The sequence below is a fragment of the Siphateles boraxobius genome, unplaced genomic scaffold (assembly GCF_051911475.1).
Source record: "Siphateles boraxobius isolate OS27281-9 unplaced genomic scaffold, OSU_SipBor_1 53, whole genome shotgun sequence".
Lineage (NCBI taxonomy): Eukaryota > Metazoa > Chordata > Actinopteri > Cypriniformes > Leuciscidae > Siphateles > Siphateles boraxobius.
In genome coordinates, this window is record NW_027509175.1 from 10,538,198 (window position 1) to 10,560,722 (window position 22,525).

Genomic DNA, 22,525 nt, shown 5'->3' on the forward strand with positions numbered 1-22,525 from the left:
TTTATTCTGCCAGTCGCATCATTAGCAGCTGTATGTGTTTTTCTGGGCAGGAGTTCATGTAAAAAATGCTCTTAATTTCTCATTTGCTGATTGCTTTCAGGCCATTTACCTTTACTTTTATGCAAAAGTGCAATGGGGTTTTATCGGAATATGTAGCCTATAACTATATTTAAATTTTTTCCGAAGAACATTTTAGTGAAAAACAGACATTTAATGCTGAACTGTTGTGGGTGGATGCCAGGTCACAGTGTTCCTAAACAGAGGTTCTGAGTGGATCGCTAGAAGGCACTGGGTGTTGCTGTGGTGTTTTGGGTGTTTTGATAGGGAATTCGGCACAAGCAACAAAGTACCAGGCTTTAGGCATTGTTGCTGGGTAGTTGCTAGAGTGTTTGGGTTATAGGCCAAGGCATTCCTAAAGGGTTCTGGGTGTTGCTGTGGTGTTTTGAGTGGTTGCAAAGGTGTTCTCCACATTGCTATTGAGTTTTAAGTGTTGCTAGGATGTTCAGGGTTGCTGCTAGGGTGTTGCTAGGGAATTCTAGATGCTTGCTAGAGTGTTTGGGTTCGTAGCTGAGGCATTCCTGGAGAATTCTTCAGAGTGTTGCTTTGGTGTTTTGGGTGGTTGCAAGTAGGGGTGTGAACCTACACTGGTCTCACGGTTCGGTTCGATTACGATTATCATTTCATCGATTCAGTTCAATTCGATATCTCGATGCATTATGATGCACTGCATCCTCAATTTTAAATTTTACTTAAAAAGTGATGTGTGTGCGCGTGTGTGTGTGCGTGCGTGTTCGCCTGATCGGGAAGTCGCAGTGACAGAAACAGTGGCATTCCAGTTTAAGTTTCAAGGCAGTAAAGCCTGTTTCTGTCAAATAAATATTTCTGTCAAATCAATTTTTTTTTAAAGAAATGTTCATTTAAAAGCAGCGCTCATTCATCAGTGTGTGTTACCCTAGAGATGCACGCATCAACCATCGCCGAGTTCGTTGCTGAAGGTGACGATCATCCATTTATAATCACGCGTAACAACACATAATAATAGTAATTTGACCATCGGGTTCGGATACTTAAATCAGAGAGAATTATTGGGGCGAGTGGATGATTTGTTTTTGGCTGTGAATTCGGGTGACGTTGGAGCTCATCCGCTGACTCTGCCAGGCGTTAACAGCTCGTGGTTGGGGTGAAAACGGCTAACGTAGTTTATCAGGTTAGTGGTATTACCTCCTGCATATTCTATTTGTGCGTGACATGAGTGCACACAGCGTGTGTCTTCTCCAGGTCGTGCTTACCAGGTTGTTCATAACAGCCGAAATGTGCCCAGATGAAGGCTTTAAAGCATTTTTAAGTATTCGCACTCGCCTCTCGCCTCCCTCTGCCATTGTATGCTACTGCGACAAAGCACATGCGCGATAAATGACGTCAGAAGGAGCTCCAGTACATTATAATCGGTTATGGTCTATTACTGAACTGATACCGAATTGTCCTCTTCTGCATCGGGATGCATCGCAGAAAGGATTAATTTCCACACCCCTAGTTGCAAGGGTGTTCTGCATGGGTGTTTTGGTGTTGCAAAGATTTTAAGGATTGCTGCTACGGCATTGTTTTGGTGTTTTGGGTGGTTGCTAGAGTGTTTGGGTTGGTAGCTAAGGTATTCCTAGAGTGTTCTGGGTGTTGCTTTGGTGTTTTGAGTGGTTACCACAGCATTCGGCACATTGGTAGGGTGTTTTAAGTGTTGCTATGATGTTCAGGGCTGCTGTAAGGGCGTTCCTAGGGTAGTCTAGATGGTTGCTAGAGTGTTTGTGTTGGTAACTAAGGGATTCCTAGAGTGTTCTGGGTGTTGCTGTGGTGTTTTGAGTGGTTACCACAGCATTCGGCACATCGGTAGGGTGTTTTAACTGTTGCTAGGATGTTCAGGGTTGCTGTTAGGGCGTTCCTAGGGGAGTCCAGATGATTGCTAGAGTGTTTGGGTTGGTAACTAAGGGATTCCTAGAGTGTTCTGGGTGTTGCTTTGGTGTTTTGGGTGGTGGCAAGGGTGTGTTTGATTTTGCAGAGATGTTCAGTGTTGCTGCTGGGTTGTTGCTAAGGGGTTTCGGGTGGTTGGTAGCAAAGGCATTACTAGAGGATTCTGGGTGCTGTGGTGTTTTGGGTGATTTCTGGGATGTTCAGAGCGGTTGCTAGGGCTTTCAGGATTGTTGCTAGGTTATTCAGGGTGGCTGCTGGATTTGGCAAATATAAATGTGCTTGTGAAGGATGTTTTTTGTGCAATCTTTCTTGTTTGTGTGGGATATTTGGATGTGTTTTTCTGCATGCATGAGTGTGACATTGTGTCTGTGCTATGTTGAGTGTGGATAATCCAGATTTGTTCGCACTTTCAAGCATTCAAAGGCAAACTATTACCCCCCCCCCCCCCTTTTTTATTCTTCTGTATCTTTTTCTCCCCCCTCATCAACCCTGTTTGTGTTTTCTCACATACGTGTCCATATGTACACACGTGTGTAAACCCACACCGGCTTGCACAAGCCTCTCTTCCAGTGTTATTTCTCAGCTGGGGAAATTGAACTCATAAAAGATGAAAAGGCTTATTTAAGAGAAATTGCAGTGTAATGAAACCCCATTATTGTATCCCATGGTGCAATGCCTGTGGCAGCAGCTGCTCTTCACTGCTCAATCCTGTTTGTGCGGATTAGTCTCTCTCTCACACACAGACACACACTTTCTTGTTTTCAGCACTCACACTCGGGCCCACACACTAATAATTCCTTGTTGTCCTCCACGGGGCGCTACTGTAAATGTCTTAGATATGTCATCGTGGCTTGCATAGATGTAGTCACTCATATGTACTGCAAAAATCTGATTTTTTTTTTTTTTTGGAAAAAAATCTGAGCTTTCTTAAAAAAAATTTTTTTTTTTGAAAGGCAAAAAGATATTTCATAATATATATTACTGTTTAAAATATAATATTAATGTCAGAAAAAAATATATACTTTTATTTAACAAGGATGCATCCAATTGATTTATAAAACATTTCTAGTTCAAATTAATGCTGTTCTTTTGAACTTTCTATTCATCGAAGAAATTGGTATTAAAAATATGTAGCAGCAAAACTGTTTTCAATAATAATAATAATAATAATAGTAATAATAATAATATTTTTTTGTTGAGCAGCAGATCAGCATATTTGAATGATTTCTGAAGGATCTGAAATTATGCTGAAAATTCAGCTGTGCATCACAGGAATAAATTGGATTTTAAAATATCAAAATAGAAAACGGCTTTAAATTGTAATATTTCACAATATTACTGTTTTAGTGTATTTTTTATTAAATAAATGCAGTCTTGATGAGCAGGAGAGACTTTTTAACGGTAGTATAGCTGAGAAAATTACACACAGAACAGACCTTATGAAGAGGATACTGTACACTAAAAAAAAAAAAATATATAAATATCCTGTTTTTTTCTTCTTTGTTATGAATTCGTCTATGTGTGCACAATGTAACACGAGCTGTTCAAGTGTGTGTATGTGTGTAGTATGTGTTTAGGCAAACGGCAGATGTTCTCAGCTGTACAGAAGCGTAACTGGCCCTGCACAGATCTTCCTAATTAAAACCAAGTGTGGCTACTAGAGAGAGAGACAGACAGACAGAGAGACAGGGAGAGAGAGAGAGAGAGAGAGAGAGAGAGAGAGAGAGAGAGAGAGAGAGAGAGAGAGAAAGAGAAAGAGAGAGAGAGAGAGAGAGAGAGAGATAGAGAGATACATCTTCTATACACCAGCACACATGTGGAAAAAGATAGATTGGTTGCACTTTATTTTACAGTCAGTACGTGTACTTTTGTGTACTTACCTAAGAAAGTACTGGGTCATATAAGGTAACTGCATGAGTTAGGTTAGGAGAATGTTCAGTGTTAGTAGTTATAACCCAGTTATTGTAATTACTATAATAAAATGTACATGGGGAACAGGACTGTAAAATAATGTGCCACCAATAGAATTTAGGAGAAGAGATCTTTCCAAATCCAATGAATTATTCAGTCAGTTTCTGTTGTTTTTTAAAGTTTTGTTCTTATAATGGTTTGGTATAATTCATTTTACAAGTTATGCTAGGACTCATTTGAGAGGTGATGCATTACAATTACTTTTATTAAGGGCTATATAAAAATTGGAGTTTTGTGGCTTTTACCCTGCTGAAAAAAAGCCTAAACCAGCATAAGATGGTTTGCTAGTCTTATCTGGTTTCCTTATAGGCTTATGTTTGTCAGTTGGGTGGTTTTAGAAGGGTTTTAGGTACGTTTAAGCTGGTCAGGCTGGGAAACCATCTGCCTCCCAGTTAAACCAGCTGAACGGCAGCTTGGCCAGGCTTGAAGACCAGTTTAAACTTTCTAAGTGTTGTTTAAGCTTTGAAGTTTGAAGCGGTTTATATTCTAATGTCAACAAAATCAGCTAACAATAGAAGTGCAAATGTTTAAAAAGTATTACTGTAACACATCAACTTTACAATTGTTAAAGGATTAGTTCACATCAAAATGAAAATTTCCTAATAATTTACTGACCCCAATGTCATCCAAGATATCCATGTCGATAAGACCCTCCTCCTCAGCTGCGATCGTCCACAGTCCGTTGAAGCACTTCAAAGATCTTTGAAACTGCATTGATTTGGACTACAAAATGTTGGTTGTCATTTGAAGTCCATTTTTCGAAGAAAAATCCAGAAATGTTTTCCTCAACTTAATTTCTCTTCCACTGAGGAAAGAAAGACATGGATATCTTGGATGGCATTGAGGTGAACTAATCCTTTAATGTGACACTGTACGTACAGTCTGGGAGACACAAGTGAGAATTTAAAGGATGGATTTTTTATGTTTGTGTTTCAGTGGCGGATGAGAGTAACATGGCCTCCATTCAAGGACAGCGACCCGGTAAGAATTTGAACACACAAAAGCACACAGACACACAAACACATATTAAAGAAACAAGCCACATAAGGACATGATTTTACTAAAGTTAAGGAGTTTTGCTGATCCCCTTAAGTGTGGTAAATTTCAATTTTTTTTAACGGACAGCAGCAACAGAAATATGATAAAAGACACCAGTGTTCAATATGTAATTATGTTATTAATAAGCAATACTTGCAGTAAACAATTCCTCTGCCAAGTTGTAGAGTTTCTCAGCCTTGCAATGTCAGTTCCATCATACTGCTTTAATAGCAGCTCATTTATGGTCAAACGCTACAAGGCTGGCCCAGGATCAAGCATGTGATCTTTAAAGCGCTGTGTTAGTTGACTCACAGGCCAGTAATCTGACTCCAGATCAGTGGCTGTGTCTCAGCCAAGTCAAATGAAGATAAACGGAGGGCGTCTGCTGCCCATTTGTAGTCTGTCAGCTGAGGTGAGAGAGTGAGTTGCTGCAAGGAGGGATTGGGTTAGTGGAGGAAGGAGACACCGTGAAAGCAGTGACCACTTCCAAAACCCTCGTTTTCAGGAAGAATCAACAATAATACATGTCAAAATATAACATTTTCAGTCTGGAAAACAGTTTTGCTGATGTTAATGTTTAAGTTTTTATGCTTTATACTTTTACAGTACAATACCGGTCAACAGTTTGGAAACATTACTATTTTTAATGTTTTTGAAAGGAGTCTCTTATGCTCATCGAGCCTGCATGTATTTAGTCAAAAATAAAGTGAAAAAAAAGTCATATTGTGAAATATTGTTACAATTATGGTTACATAACAAAAATTATTGTTTTCTATTTTAATATACTTTAAAATATAATTTTTTTTCTGTGATGCAAAGCTGAATTTTCATCAGTCATTATTCCAGTCTTCAGTGTCACATGATCCTTCAGAAATCATTCTAATATGCTGATTGATACAGTTGTGCTGCTTAATATTTTTTGGTACTTTTTTCAGGATTCTTTGATTAATAAAAAAGTTAAAAAGAACTGCATTCATTCAAAATAGAAATCTTTTCTTACAATGTAAATCTTTATTATCACTTTTTATCAGTTTAACATGTCCTTGTATTCATTTCTTTCAAAATCTACAAAATATTGTTACAAAAGATTTCTATTTTAAATAATAAAACATGTTTTTTTAAATTCTTTTTAGTCTTTTAATTAATCAAAGAATCCTGTAAAAAGTACAACCTAGTATAAGAAAGTATAAAAAGTATAACCAATCACAGGTTATAAAAAAAAATATAAAGCAGCACAACCGTTTCCAACATTGATAATAAATCATCATATTAGAATGATTTCTGAAGGATCATGCGACACTGAAGACTGGAGTAATGAATGCTGAAAATTCAGCTTTGCATCAGGAATAAATTATATTTTGAAGTCTATTAAAATAGAAAACCATTATTTAAAAATGTCATAATATTTCACAATATTACTGTTTTTTTTCCCCCTGTATTTTTGATCAAATACATGCAGACTTGATGAGCTACACACACACACACACACACACACACACACACACACACACACACACACACACACACACACACACACACACACACACACACACACACACACACACACACACACACACACACACACACACACACACACTTTTTTAGACTATTAACTATTATGCTTCACTATTGTTTTTAACAATAATATCTAAAAGCTCAATATGAACATTAACAGTGAAGAGTGTTTCACTCATTCTCTCAGAACACCTAAGACTCTCTTTAGAGTTATATTTAGTGCTTTAGCAACCACCTCTTTCTTATGAACTCTTTATAGAAATAATGGATTATGGTTTCCTGGATACAATTTGCACAGACACGCAAGTCATATGATTTGTTACTTACCATAAAGGGAACATCACATGAGTGCAATGTTTTTTCAAGATTGCTTAAGGGAAGGCTAGCATTCAATAGTCAAGGCAATAAATCTGGTTTTGACATTATGGATACATAACATTATGACTGTGCTAGATTTTTTTAATTAATAATAAATAACCTAAAACGTATTTACTAAAACATTTAGTAGACACCACAAAAACCTATTAATATGATGATCATAATAATAATAATAATAACAACAGAGACAATGCTGGACTAGATGGTGAATTTACAGGAAAAATACATTTTAAAATATTGCTTTTACTGCAAAGCAGATGCAAGGAGAGAGAGAGAGAGAGAGAGAGAGAGAGAGAGAGAGAGAGAGAGAGATAGACAGACAGAGAGATAGACCGACAGAGAGAGAGAGAGAGAGAGAGACAGACAGAGAGATAGACCGACAGAGAGAGAGAGAGAGAGAGAGAGACAGACAGAGAGAGAGAGTGAGACAGATAGAGAGAGAGAGACAGAGAGAGACAGACAGAGAGACAGAGAGATAGAGAGATACAGAGAGACAGAGAGAGAGAGAGAGAGAGACAGAGAGAGACAGAGAGAGAGAGAGAGACAGAGAGAGAGAGAGAGAGAGAGACAGAGAGAGAGAGAGACAGAGAGAGAGACAGGGAGAGAGAGAGAGAGAGAGAGAGTTCCGATGACAGTTGGCAGCAAAAATATGAGCTCCTGATATCAACAACATTTTTGCCAGAAAATGTAAGTTTTTTATGACTCAACCTGTAATTATATGATTGAAAACTTAATTGTGAACAAAAGAGGCAGAAGATTTTGAAGGTAAGACCTCTGAAAACGATTTAATTTTTTTGTCATCACCTAAAAACTGCATAAAAACTCAACATATCAAGCTAACTGCTAGCCAAGCTAACATTCCGTGGCAGTTAATTCAGTTGAGAACAACATGGGCCTACCTCAAGCAGAGGCATTTTTCAAAAATGAAGAAGAGCTGGAGATAATATATCCAGCAGAAGTTAAATCTACTAAAGATAAGAAAAGGATGAAAGAGATGATCCTGAGAGAGAACCCAGAGTTACTACTGTCCGACTACAGTGGACCAGAAGACAACAGAGTCCGGTGTAACCTGCTGTTCTTCACTGAACACCCATCAGCCTGGCACACCATCCTCAGCTCTGCCATGACATGTAGAAGAAAAGGAGGCATCAGCAAAGGCAGACAACTCACTCTGGAAGGAGACAACGACACAAAGCTGATTGTGAACCTCTATCATAACGGAACAGTCATGGTCCAGGGACCAGAAACCAGCCTTAATGAATTCCAGAAGAACTTCAAAAATCTTAAAGTGGAGGTTCAGAAGATTAAGAAAGATCCTGAAGTGAAGAGAAGCACAGAAGAGGGACTCTACAACACAACGGACACAAACATTGACCCAGGCTCAAGAACTCCTCGGACAGACAGACACATCAGCACTCCTGTGTCTCCCAAGATAAAGGCCTTGAGAGACAACATCGCAGAGCTGGAGCAGGACTATTACTTGTTTAAAGAGGAAACTACCAACAACATCCACCAGCTCCTGAATATGTCCAGCCATCACAGCATTCAACAACTACAACAGCTCTGCTCGGCCGTTAAACATCTGGAGGAGGCCAATCAGGAGCTGCGACAGGAGCTGAGGAGGGTGAGAGAGGAGCTGGGTAGAAGAGAACAACACGGCCACACACTGGAGAGACTGCTGGAAGTGACCAGAAACCAGCTGCACACAAAACAACATCAGCAGTGTGTCAGCACTCAAACACACAGCGCCTCCACTCCTGAACGCATCCCAACATCAGCAGTGTCAGCACACACAAAAAAGAGCTCCTTCACTCCTGAACGCATCCCAACCACAGCTCAACATCAGCAGTGTGTCAGTACACCATCACTGAGCTACTTCACTCCTGCAACCCCACAATCTCATCAAGCCCCTCAGAGGAAAGGCAGCAGCAGCATCACACCATACCGTCCACCAACTACAACACCATCCACGAGCACCGGCAGAGATCAGGCGAGTAAAGACAACATCGTCATCCTCTGTGACTCCAACGGCCACCATCTTGACCACAGACGTCTGTTTCCGGGCAGATCGGTGAAGAAGTTCTGGTGTCCCACCTCACACTCTGCTTTGAGACTGCTGCGAGAGGGAGTGCTGGGCGCACCGTCACACATCATTCTTCACACCGGAACAAACGACATCAGTGCAAGGGTGGACGTCACAAAAGCCCTGTCCAACGTGGTGAAAACAGCCAGCAGGATCTACCCCAGAGCCAAGGTCATCATCTCAACCCTTCTACCTCGCAGAGATGTCCCTCAAAGGATCATCAACACAATCAACGCGGAGATAGCCAACATCTGTGCTTCAATGCCGAACGTTCACATAGCCAACCATCAGCGCATCACCCATGAGCATCTGTATGACCGTATCCACATCCATCGAGAGGGCATGAGACTGTTCGCAAAAACCATCAAGGAGTCAGCCCTGAAACGCCCTCAGAAAACACCCCCTGAGCGCGAGTCAGTCAGACAGACGGACAGCTACGCCGCTGTAGTGGCAGGAACAGGTAGAGCTGACACCACTGACCTGATCCAGATCAAACACATGCTGCAAATTATATGTGACAATATGTTAGCTTAAATACTCATAGTGTGTCTGTCAAGAATGATCGTTATTTCTTAATCACTTTTTTTTTTTTTTTTTTAATTATTATTATTATTATTTTTTTTATTCAATGTGTAAAATTGACCGACTCACCATACTTCTATATATCCTCTATATTACCTTTCTAATTGATTAATCTATATTTTAAAACATGATTGGGTCATGAATTTCATACATTTTTCTGGTAAATCCAATATTCGTCAATGTCATCGTTTAAAATAACATGCTATAACATTCAGGGGATGTTCTCTTCTGCTTTTGGGGAGAAAACTACTAACCCTGATTTTGTAAATATTGTATATAGTTCAGACATAATTATATTACTTGAGACATGGTGTCGTTTAGACTCCAAAATCTGCACTCCTCCAAACTACAGAGAGCTACGAATCCCTTCAATCAAACAGCCTAATATTAAAAACGGAAGAGATTCAGGAGGAATCATAGTTTGGTTTAAAGACCATCTGTGGCATTATATTCAGCCTGTGAAAAAAGGGAAAACACATATTTGGTTAAAACTTCAAAAAGAGCTTTTGTGTTTAGATGAGGACATGTACCTGTGTGCCACATATATCCCCCCATATGAGTCTCCTTATTATAATGAAGACATCTTCCCAACCCTACAGTCAGAGATCGTTTACTTTCAATCTCTAGGATCAGTTCTGTTAATGGGGGATCTGAACGCTAGGACGGGGAAGGAAGCGGATTACATTACCTCAGATGGAGACAAATATATTAACAACTCACATATATATCAACGGAAACACTTTACGAAGGCACGTCAGAATTATGACAACACGATAAACAGGCACGGAAAACAAGTCCTACAGCTCTGCAAAAGCCTGGGTCTGTATATAGTTAATGGCAGAACAAAGGGAGATTCTCTGGGTCGGTTCACCTACTGCTCATATCTGGGCAGCAGCACAGTAGATTACGCCATCACTGATGTAGACCACAGTAAAGTCAACTATTACACAGTGATGCCACAGCTGCCATTATCAGACCACAGTCACACAGTCCTCAGTCTGAACAGATCCGGGAATCTCCGGCCTTCAGATCCGAAGGTCAAACTGCACCCCCTCCCCTCCACGTTTATATGGGGTAAAGACAGTCCTGCCCAGTACGAAGCCCAGCTCCACAGCACCCGGGTCCAGAACATGATAGATTCATTTCTGTCCAAGTCATTTAGCGAAGAGAAGAAAATGATAAATTTAGCAACCCATCAATTAAACGAAATATTTTCTACAGTGGCCAGAAAAGCCCTGAGAAAAAGAAAAAATTATAGATGTAAGAAAGAAATTGCAAAAGATGGTTGGTTTGATAAAGAGTGCCAAAAATTAAGAAAAGAATTAAGATCATTATCAAATATAAAACACAGAGACCCTGCAAACCATCAAACACGAGACAAATATCAGCAAACCCTCAAAACATACAAGTCAATACTAATACAGAAAAAAGCGGATCACATGAAAGCAAAGCTTAATAAGATTGAGGAGGCAGTAGATCAGAATTCTTTTTGGGAATTATGGAATAAATTAGATAAATCAAAAGAACCTAAACACATTCCCATCTATGACCCAAACATCTGGACCGAACATTTTGAAAAACTCTATTCCCAAAACGAACCAACCCTTACCCAAAAACACCTGACCTCCCAACTCCATAACCTGGAACGCACTGTAAAAGACCAGCTAAACCATTTAGACCAGCCCATATTACTAATTGAACTAACAGACAAGATAAAATCCCTAAAAAATAAAAAATCCTGTGGCATAGATTTAATATCAAATGAGATGCTGAAACACAGCAACCCCAAACTGAAAGATGCAATCCTCAAATTATTCAATCTTTTATTAAAATCAGGACACTTCCCTGAGATATGGAAAGAAAATTTGATTACACCAATCTTTAAACAGGGTGAGAAGTACGACCCAAATAATTACAGGGGCATCACAGTGAGCAGCAACCTGGGCAAACTCTTCTGCTCCATCATCAACGACAGGCTAGTCCAGTTCCTCCAACAACACAAGATCCTTAACAATTCTCAGATTGGATTTATGCCTAAACAGAGAACATCAAATCACATTTACACACTTCACACACTCATACAAAAACACGTCCAACAAACAAAACAAGGGAAAATATTTGGCTGCTTCATTGACTTTAAAAAAGCCTTTGATTCGGTATGGCATAATGGACTTTTACTAAAACTAATCCAAAGTGGGATAGGAGGAAGGACATATGACATTATAAAGGACATTTACAACGGGAACAAGTGCGGGGTTAAAATTAATGACAAACGTACTGATTATTTCAGTCAAACTAAAGGAGTCCGTCAAGGCTGCAGCCTCAGCCCGACTCTCTTTAATATCTATATTAATGAATTGGCATCAGCACTTGAGAAGTCCTCTTGTCCCGGTCTGACCCTCGAGGACAGAGAAATCAAAAGCCTCCTGTACGCTGATGATCTTCTGCTGCTGTCTCCTCATGAAGAGGGTCTGCACCAAAGCCTCTCGCTTCTGGACCAGTACAGCAGCGACTGGGCCTTACCCATCAACATGGACAAGTCCAAAATCATGATCTTTCAGAAAAAACCTCGCCTTACTGACAAAAAATACAAATTTACACTTGGGGGAACAATTCTTAATCATGTCACCTGCTATAATTATTTGGGTCTGACAATCTCAGCTTCTGGAAAATTTGACACTGCAATAAAAGATCTGACTGATAAAGCACGTAGGGCTTATTACAGTATAAGAAAACCCCTGTTCAAATTTAACCCACCCATTAAACTGTGGCTGAAAATCTTTGACAGCATCATCAAACCCATCCTTCTTTACGGCTGTGAAATCTGGGGCCCAAAATTTAAATTAAATTACGAATCCTGGGACAAAACCCCCATTGAAATTTTCCACCTTGAGTTCTGCAAGAACATCCTGGGAACTCACAGAAACGCTCCAAGTCTGGGTTGCCGGGCAGAATTAGGCAGATTCCCTCTCCTATCCGAAATCCAGAAGAGAGCCGTAAAGTTCTGGTTTCATCTATCAGATGCGCAGACAGAGAGTTACCATCACTGCGCTCTCAGATACAGGGCAGGACACACAGAGAGTGACCCCATGCGATATTTAGTGGAAAAACACCAACTCAATTCATCAATTCAATTTAGACACTCAAAAGTAAAAGAAATAGGGAAAATAACCAAAGAAGAATACATACACGATTGGCAGATAAAGGTCACACAATTACATAAATTACAATATTTCCACAAAATAAAGTCCGATTATAAATTGGCACCATACCTGACTGATATCAGTAACTATGGTCAGAGAAAGCTCCTGACAAAGTATCGCATTAGTGACCACAGTCTGTGTGTGGAGACGGGCCGACACAAGCAGAGCTGGAGAGAGAGAGAGCTCAGACTGTGTTCACACTGCACTGATGGAGTCGTAGAGGACGAGCTGCACTTCCTCACTGAGTGCAAAAAGTACAAAAACATCAGAGACGCTTATTTTACACAAATAGCACAGATTATACCTCAATTCCAACAAGAGAGCCTCATAAACAAACTGTCTTATATTTTGGGAGAGAAAGAAGAGTGTATTCAGCTGGCAGCGCAGTATGTGTCCTCCTGCCATCATATGAGGGAGAAGGGCTGAACCCTCTTACCCATTAAACTGCTCTCTGTACTTATTTTTGTTACTGTATATATTTTTGTTATTTTATTTATTGTGATATATTTATGCATAATATTGAAATGTTTTTTTTTTTTTTTTATTGTTCACTTTTATGTATCTACATATATGTTTATAGATTACTATTGCTTTGGCAATATTGTGCTACTTTACACAGTCATGCCAATAAAGCTCAATTGAATTGAATTGAATTGAATTGAGAGAGAGAGACAGAGAGAGACAGACAGAGAGACAGAGAGATAGAGAGATAGAGAGAGACAGAGAGACAGAGAGAGACAGAGAGAGAGAGAGAGAGAGAGAGAGAGAGAGAGAGAGACAGAGAGAGACAGAGAGAGACAGAGAGAGAGAGAGAGACAGAGAGAGAGAGAGAGAGAGAGAGAGAGACAGAGAGAGAGAGAGAGACAGAGAGACAGAGAGAGAGACAGAGAGAGACACAGAGAGAGAGAGAGAGAGAGAGAGAGAGAGAGACAGAGAGAGAGAGAGAGACAGAGAGAGACAGAGAGAGAGAGAGAGAGTACCGCAGTGGTTGGCCAGCACTAGCTAGGGGTTTTTAGCCAGATTAAACTCTGAGCGGCCACGACTTCAAGACCATCCTAATAATGAAATATGTCAGAGCATATAAAGGAGTCTGGCGTAGGTAGAGCGTGCCAGAGGGAAGAGAGAAAAATGAGTGTGTCAGCAGAATAGCCTGCAGCTTGTCAATATCTATCGGATCCCACATCTGTAAAACTACACTCCAATCAGCCTTTCATGTATTTACCATTGTCCCTGACCCCTGCGAAGTATACAAAACAGTTGTGTGAAGACTATGCATGTAAATATGTCTGTGTATGTTTTTTATATGCAGGCACATACTGTGAGAGCTGCTCAATTGACTGTGTGCATGTGGTTTTGATTTTGATGCAATTTAGGATCCAATGATATGTGTTTGAGTTTATGCGTACAGTACAACTACGATTGGGTTGTTATTTTGTGAGTGCGTGTGTGTGTGTGTGTGTGGTTAAAATGTACACAAACGCTTACGCATAGGGTCCAAAATGTTTTGCTTTACTTGTTAATGGCTAGAAGAACTTGTTCGAAAATATTTCGAATTAAATTAAACCATATTCTGCATTGTTTAATTAAAAACATGCAATTTTGTCTTTCTACCATGTAAAGTTAAGCAGTATTTTTAAAAGAAAAGATAACATTTACAACTTTTACAAATGTTCCAATTGACATTTATACCTTACATATTAAATGCTGGGTACTTCTTAATCACTTATTTTATTTTATTTTATTTTATTTTTGAGGATTAAAACCAGTCTTCTTTAAATTTTCTTTAATATTCGTTCCATTTTCCAACCAGTCACAGGAATGAACATATACGTTTTGACTATTCTCCTTATAATTTAATTTTCGCTTACTCTGCTACTTTCAAATATAAACGTGAATATTTTCTCCGGAGGTGAAAGCTGTTAGATGATGCTCAACAATCACTGACCTCTTTGATTCTTGCGTAAGCGTCAGATAGTTGTTCTTTAACCGTGCTTTTAACCATGCGTTATGTTGCGATTCTGAAAGTGCATGGTTGAATCATGCACAAAAACACCAGAAACATGAATGAAGAATATCATTTATTTTGGCTTTGAATACTACTTTCATTGTTTATGTGTCCAAATTAGTGGAGCATAACTCATCTTTTTGCTAGCAACAAAGCAACATGTATATGTTTGTATACGTGTGTGTGTTTATATGAAGAGCCGAGTCCGGTCAGCAGGAGAGGAGAACATGTCCATTAAGAAGATAGATGAAAGATGCTGGAGGCATCGCTCTCTCTCTCTCTCTCTCTGGCTTTCCTCCAACACTCCTACACTTTCCTGTGGCACCTCTCATCCAAATGAAGACCACTCATAGAGCCTGCATTGCTCACGGGCTCTGCTCTGCTTTAGTTCACAGTTCAGCATCTCTTCATTCATCTCTCTTCCTCTTCTTCCAGGATCTGCTGTTCGCTGGCTTCGGCCCTGCAGCGCTGCTTCTGCTGATTTGTTTGTTTTTGTCTTCGTCTCATTATTTTCCCTTTTCGTGGTAATGGCAGCATACGGGTATCTGTCTGCCAGAGAGACTTCGTCAATTACAGCTTTATTTCCTATGAACTTTGTCGTCTCGCTGTCGTTCTCTTGGTCTGATTCTGTTCCTTGCTCGTCTAGTTTGCTGTTGTTGATTCCGGTAGAGATCAGCCATGTTGTGCTGGTTTAGACTGATTTATGCAAGCATCCCAGAGAGGGCCATCTGTGTCGAATGTGCAGTGCTGTGGAAATTAAATCTACATTTGAAACATTTCACTGCTTAGATCCCAATGATTACGGCTGCATCTTGTGGAAATGATATAGATGTATCCAATGCTTAATTTGTGCATAATGAAATTCCAGAACAAGGACCGGTCATGGATCCCTGCGTTTGTTTATTCTAACTTAATTTCAGTTTAAATGCACTATCGTTCAAAAGTTCGAAATCCGCATGATTTAAAAATATAAATAATAATAATTCGTTTAACAGGGTCGTTACATGGATTAAAAAAAAAAACAATCTATGTTCCTTGAGGTTCACTTATAATATAAACCAAATTTTTTTTTTTACAAAAACAAAAATACATATTCGGCAAAAAAATTATTTTCAACCTTCATTCTGACCCTCTGTCTGAAATGATCCGTTATTAAAGGCGGCTCCTTTAAGGCTGGTCAGTAAACGGCCACCGTTATGATTGGCAGTGCTATTGCACGTGAGTAGGTGTTTTTATCCATATAAAATATTATATATACAAAACAGCCAAAGCATTATGAAATAATATTAGTGATGCAGCTGCTGTCAGATCCAATACAGTCGGCTGCTTCATCTGTCGACAAGCTCTCCATCACACTGTGTCTCGTAACCAAACCAAATGCTCGGAACAAACATACAGTATAATCTTCCGACGCGATCCGAGACGCCGATAAAATAAACCATCCACTTGTGTCAGATGCTGGATCCTTTTGAAGTCTTTACCGAGACACAAACAAGCTGTTTAAACTGAGCGAATGTTCTTTCACTCTTTCACTTGTCCTGTTGTCGACAGACTCAAATGCTCAAGTGTAGGCAAACGTCAGCCATTAAGCAAATGAACGCAAGTGGGCGGGGCCTCTGCTGTGATGATGCATGTCTATTCGTCGATGTCTGGCTCTGGCATATGCAAATGTATTTGCCTGTGTGACGTCACAGATCCTGCAACATCAAAACGAGCCATTTTTGGAGCTTAATTAAAACATCTTCCTTATTATAAACAAATCATTTATTTCTTTAAGCTATGACACTTGCCGGATGTTTTAATGGTACAAAGATCAAGGCGAATTTGATTTTTCATGTCATGACCCCTTTAAGCAAGGATGCATTAAATTGATCAAAAGTGTGGCAGTTATGAAAAAAGATTTCTATTTCAAATAAATGTTGTTCTTTTGTACGTTTTATTTACTAAAGAGTCATAAAACAACGTATCATGTTTTCTACAAAATATATGAAGTATTGAAAATGTCTTCTACTGCCTTCATAATGCTGTTGCTGGTGTTTTATGAAAGTTAAATGTTACTGTGGTTTTTACAGTGATTTTACCACAGCAAAACTTTGTTTTGTGCTTAGAAATGCCATTTAAATTATGTACGTGCTTCAGTGGCTTATTGATTTATTATTCTTTCTTTTATATACACATTTTTAAGTGCTGCTCTGTGAACGAAAAATAGTCCTTAAAAGGATAGTTCAGCCAAAAATGAAAACCCAGTCATCGTTTACTTACCCTCATGTCGTTCCATACACAAATGACTTTCTTTCTTCTGAGGAACACAATTGGGAAACTTCTCCCTTTGTGTTCAATGTAAGGGTTTGGAACAACATGAGAGCGAGTAAAAGATGACATAATTTTCATTTTTGGCTGAACTATCCCTTTAAAGCGCTTTCCTGCATGACCTCTCAAGCACCAAGCACTTCTCTTTTCTTCTTTCCCCTGTCTTTCTTTTGCCCTCTCAGTGTTTGGAGCCCTTGGATTTGTTCTATTCCTCCATTTTATTCTCTTGTTTGTGCTTGTTCTAATCCCTCACCTTCTCCTCCTGCTCCTGTTGCCCTTGTTCTCAGCCGTTTGCATTGTTTACGGCCTCATATTTGCTCTTCATCTCTCAGTTCTTCACTTTATGTTCCTCTCCCCTGGACTACTACTACTGCTGCTTTTCGGTTCAATATTCCTGCACGTCTGGTCCACGTTTGCAACACCTCATTTGTTCTGTGATGCTCTTTCACCCTCACCTTGAGGTTTCATCATCCACCCTCCTCTAGTCCTCTTCCTCCACTACAGACGTCTTTTCATATTTCATATCCGTCTGTTCTTTGAAAGCGTCCAGATCCATTAGACTTTCAGCTCAGCTCACCACACAACTGTTGCATATCAGTTCACAACAACCACCCTGTTGAAAAGATCAGCTATATATATATATATATATATATATATATATATATATATATATATATATATATATATATATATATATATATATATATGATGGTGCTGGTCTTTTCAGCAGGACACTATACGCTACGTTTCTAATCTTGAGCTCATCTTCAAATCTTCACTCTTCATTATCATCCTCCATCCCTCCATCACTGACATCCCTCCATCTCCCCGCTTCAGAACCCCCCTCCTCTAACGGGACGGCGCTGGGGCCCAGGTTAGGTCTTCAGAAGTCCAGTTCTCTGGAGAGTCTCCAGACAGCGATGGAGGAGGTCCATAAGGACAAGGTGCCCTTCCATCGTCCTCGCGCACACATGGTCAGAGGCCGGGGCTGCAACCTCAGCTTCCGCCACGCCATCGACAAGTCCTACGAAGGGCCTTCTGAAGCCGAGGATGGTGAGTTCTATGTAAATAATGAAATGCAGCATTAATTAAATAATTAAAAGCAACTTATTTTTAATGATTAGAATAATTTAGGCTAGGTTATTCTAGCATTATTTATATATTGTTATATTGTATAGTAATAGCTTGAATTAGAATTTTTAATTTCAGTTTTCATTTTAATTTGAGGTATTTCATTTTGTTATGTCTCTTTATATATATATATATATATATTAGCTTTATTTTAATTTAGATTTTTGTACTTTAGTTTAACCGACTATATTTAACCGACCAAGGTAACTGTTTACATTTCTAATTTGTGAAAAAATGTAATATTTATATTTTATTTTAGCTTTATTTCAATCAACAACAATCAACAATTAACAATAACAACCATAATTAATTAAAATAATTTCTTTAAATATGAATAATGATATTTTTATATATACGCACATTAATAATACTTTAGATAAAACATTTATTAATATGTATCTTCATTTTTAATTTAATCCTGCCTGGTCAGATTTATTCCAATTATTAAAATATACATATTCATATAATATTTATTAATGTATTAATATTATATTTTATTTACAGTTAAAAACAGATTTATTAAAATAATACTGATACTTTTTTGTTGAGATTTATATATTACGTTAAGTTTCAGTTAGTGCTTAATTTGTGTTTTAACTGATCATGACAACAAACATGAAATATATATTTTTTAATTAGTGCACCATCAGTTGACCATGTCTAATGCAACATAACTCCTTTTATGTCCATGTTATTCTATAGTAGTGTTTTCATTTAAACAGAAGGCCTTCAGTGGGTTTCTGCAGTTATTGCTCACAACAGCAAAACTACATTAAAGTGTGTGTGCACTGCATACCATTTAAAGCTTGTTGCTGAGCACAGTAGCGAGATTTTCATGAGTTCTGCCAAACATGTGCTAACAGTTACAGCTGCATACCACTGCTTCTCACTTTGCCAAAAGTACATCTGCACTCTTCATATTCATTACTCTCATCAAAATACCCCATACGTTTAGAATTCTCTACATGCATTTTCCCCTCTTTGTAGCATATGCTGTTGCACTGTGGAAATGAAATTCAAAATTCATAACTGGACATTATTTCATTAAAACAAAATGTTTTTTATTCAAAATATAATGACATAAAGGAAAAAGGGTTTCATGTTCACTTTAAAACTTCTAAAGTTGAGTATGGTTGACGCTCGCTCAGCTCATTTGAGAGATGAATTTGACTCTCAGTGACTGGTTGGGCTTTGTGAGCCAGTGAGGAGTGAATCAGCAAATGCATCAGTATCACGGATTTCTGTCTGAAACTCCAGCAGCAAGTCAGCACATTCAAGGGCACGTATCAACCCTCTTTCTCATTGACATGAAAGACCCCTTCTAAATGAGAAAAAGTGACAGAACCTAAGCAATAGCCAGAGCCTTCGATTGGAACCTATAAGGTGTCAGACTTCATGAATAAATGTTGAGCTTTCTGCGCCCTTAGAGGAGGTGCTGGATGAATGGAGGTTTATGGATATCAGCTTTAGTAACAACCTGTTCAATGCAACACTGACTCACACCGAAAAATGTCCAGGCCACATTTCACATCAAAAGCAAAAATAAAATAAATAGGTAAATAAAACATATAAATAATTAAATGAACATTTCCATAAGAAAATTAAGTATATTTTGGGTGCATTAAGGATGCAAATATTATTTATTATTGTATATGTATGTATGTATATGTATATATATTCAACAGATATTTTTAGTAGTATTTTTTGTTCACATTGCAGCAATGTTTTGCATTATGGTAACAGGATTTTGTTGAGAAAATGTATGCAAAATGCAAAAAAAAAGTAATTTCTTTCTTTTTTGTGAAATATGACATTGCTTTTTATATAGACTTTAAATAGATTGATATTTAATCTCATTGTTTTCTGTTTGATTAGTTTTATTTTCAAATTTGCTGATATTTACCTTTTATATGTTTATTTTTCTTTTAAAAATGGCTAGAGTGTGTAATTTTTAATGCATATGATTTTTATGTTTGACTTGCAGGTAAATATACCAAAAAGAAAGACTTTCTTCATCATTTACTGACAAGCGCGAGTCTGTTTCAGAGCTTGTTGTTTGATTCCTTATGATTAGATGACATTAGGAGTTTGCTCATGTCTGTGTCTTTGTTCTTCACCAACAGATGACTCTGAGGAAGAGTCTGGAAGAGACACTCCCGCCAGCGGATCCTCTCGCCAGGAACTGGATGATGACAACAAGGTAAAGAAAAAGAAAACCAAAAAGAAGAAAGAGAAAAAGAGCAAAAAGAAGGACGAGCCCGAAGACCCTGAGAAAAAGGCAAAGAAAAAAGGATTTGGATTGTTGAGGTACGAGTCTGACTGCTAGAAATTCACACACATCACAGTTTCACTCAAGCATAAACTTACAAAGAGAAATCTTCATGACAAATGCAGTGATTTGTGTCAAATGATTCCTCATAAAGTGTTTGGATTAGGGCTGAACGATTAATTGCATTTGTGATAATATCCCGATATGATGAAATGCGATTTTGTAACCGCAAAATCTGGTCACGTGACACGCGAGAGAAAAGCAGTCTGCAGATCAAGCATCAACTTAGCACGCTACGCATAGGTCTGGCATACAGGAAAGAACAGTTTATTTTTTATGTATGTGATATTGTGTTATTCATTCTCTCTCTAACAATTCTGGGTCGATTCAGAGAATTTCAGAATCGAGTCTGAGCTTAGTTTTTAAACACAGATGCGTGATGACGCTGCGCGTGCTTTAGAAACAACCGTATTCTGCTTGCTTCTAATTTCTCTCACACACACACACACACACACACGATTCCGCTTGAACCTTTCGAAAAAGAACCTTTCATAAAGTTCGGTGTTTAAGCGAATTACAAGGACAGTCGCGGGCTTCATTGCACAGGTTTTGCCCTCTTTGATGTTACTCTTGCATTGCGCGGTCTTGGCCGCCGGAATTGTCCTTACAAATGCTCCAAAAAGGCATTATTATTTACGTCTTTTGGAATGCAGTTGGCTTATATATTAAAAATATGAAAATCACTGAGAAAGCTGCTTTCATTTTAAAATACTTACGCACGCTTTTTGAAGAGTGCTCGTGCATGCGGCTGTGAGCGACTCATTGGTTAAATGTACATCTCAAAATGCTTTTGATGCGAAATTAATGTAAACACGGTCAGTTATATCTTAAACCAACAAGACAAACCACATTTACAATTTCAAAAGAGATATGTGCATTAGTGTGAATGCAGCTTATCGTATAGGGGGAAAATCACTCCAGCTCTTGAATGGAAAACGTTCAGACATCCTACTTTTAAATACTGAAAGCACTCTTTCCGCAAAGTTTATTGCTTGTAATGTTTTTTTTTTTGTTCCTCTTTATTTACTAGCTTTTATATTTTGAAGCTATATTAGTTTATAGCCCATTTAAAATTCTTAACATGTAATTGGTTTAATTAAATGTGTTGATATATATATTTATTTACACATGTAATTAAATACATATTTTAAGTGTTATTAAGATTAGTTAATAAGAAAAAAATTAGATCGGATCATGAGCTGCCTAAAGATTCCCATCCCTACTGTACAATGATTTATTGCTTGTCTTTGTCGACTAATACAGAAGGTAAAGAACTTAAAGTAATCGCATATTAAATCGCAATCGCAATATTGGTTAAAAAAATCGCAATTAGATTACTTTCCATAATCGTTCAGCCCTAGTTTGGATGCAGCTTTGCTGCTCTATCATATCTCTTTTCCACCAATGCTAACCAGGTGCTGGTTCTGGACTGGTGCTTATGCCAGTTCGGTGCTGGTTCTATTCGCCAATTATCTAAGAACCAGCTCGATTTTCCACAGACTGTAGAGCCAGAGCAGGGCTACCTCCGGTGTCCTAGCAAAGCGTCATGAGAATGAACGCGTCATTACAGCAATGGAGAACTACATATACTCTTGCTCATAAAGGGAATTATAAGTTATGAAATGAATTTTGAAACGATTATGAAACGATTTGACCGGGACACACTCGATTTTGAGTTGCGTGTCCATAGTCCAGAGAAAAAACTGTCGTGTCAGGACGCTGAAATGTCCCGGTTTACACCAACCACTATGAAATTGTCCCGGTTGTCAGTGATTACATAGCCGGCGTGATCTAATTATAATCTGATCACTAACTAAACCCATGTGGAAAGACTAATAAAGCGTCCAGCGGATGCTTTTAAAACTAACGTTAACAGCTGACCGGTGTTTTAAAAATGGCATCCCAAAGTTTTGTTTTCGAACGTTACGATAACCTGACGTAATTGGTTCTCATCTCTAGACCAGCGCAAAGTTGGTGCTGAGTTGGAACCTGTTTTCTTGGCCCAGAGCAGGGTTTAT

General features: G+C 38.5%; 1 protein-coding gene across 2 annotated transcripts in view; it reads left to right on the forward strand.

The window, feature by feature from the left end:
• The window catches only part of pard3ba (par-3 family cell polarity regulator beta a), a 168,236-nt gene that overhangs the window by 95,685 nt on the left and 50,026 nt on the right, over positions 1 to 22,525 (forward strand). For both annotated transcript variants that reach the window (XM_077205378.1, XM_077205379.1), the window contains exons 16-18: positions 4,870 to 4,914; positions 17,885 to 18,100; positions 20,302 to 20,485. In XM_077205378.1, coding sequence (XP_077061493.1) covers positions 4,870 to 4,914; positions 17,885 to 18,100; positions 20,302 to 20,485 — 445 coding nt within the window. The remainder of the gene's footprint in view (positions 1 to 4,869; positions 4,915 to 17,884; positions 18,101 to 20,301; positions 20,486 to 22,525) is intronic.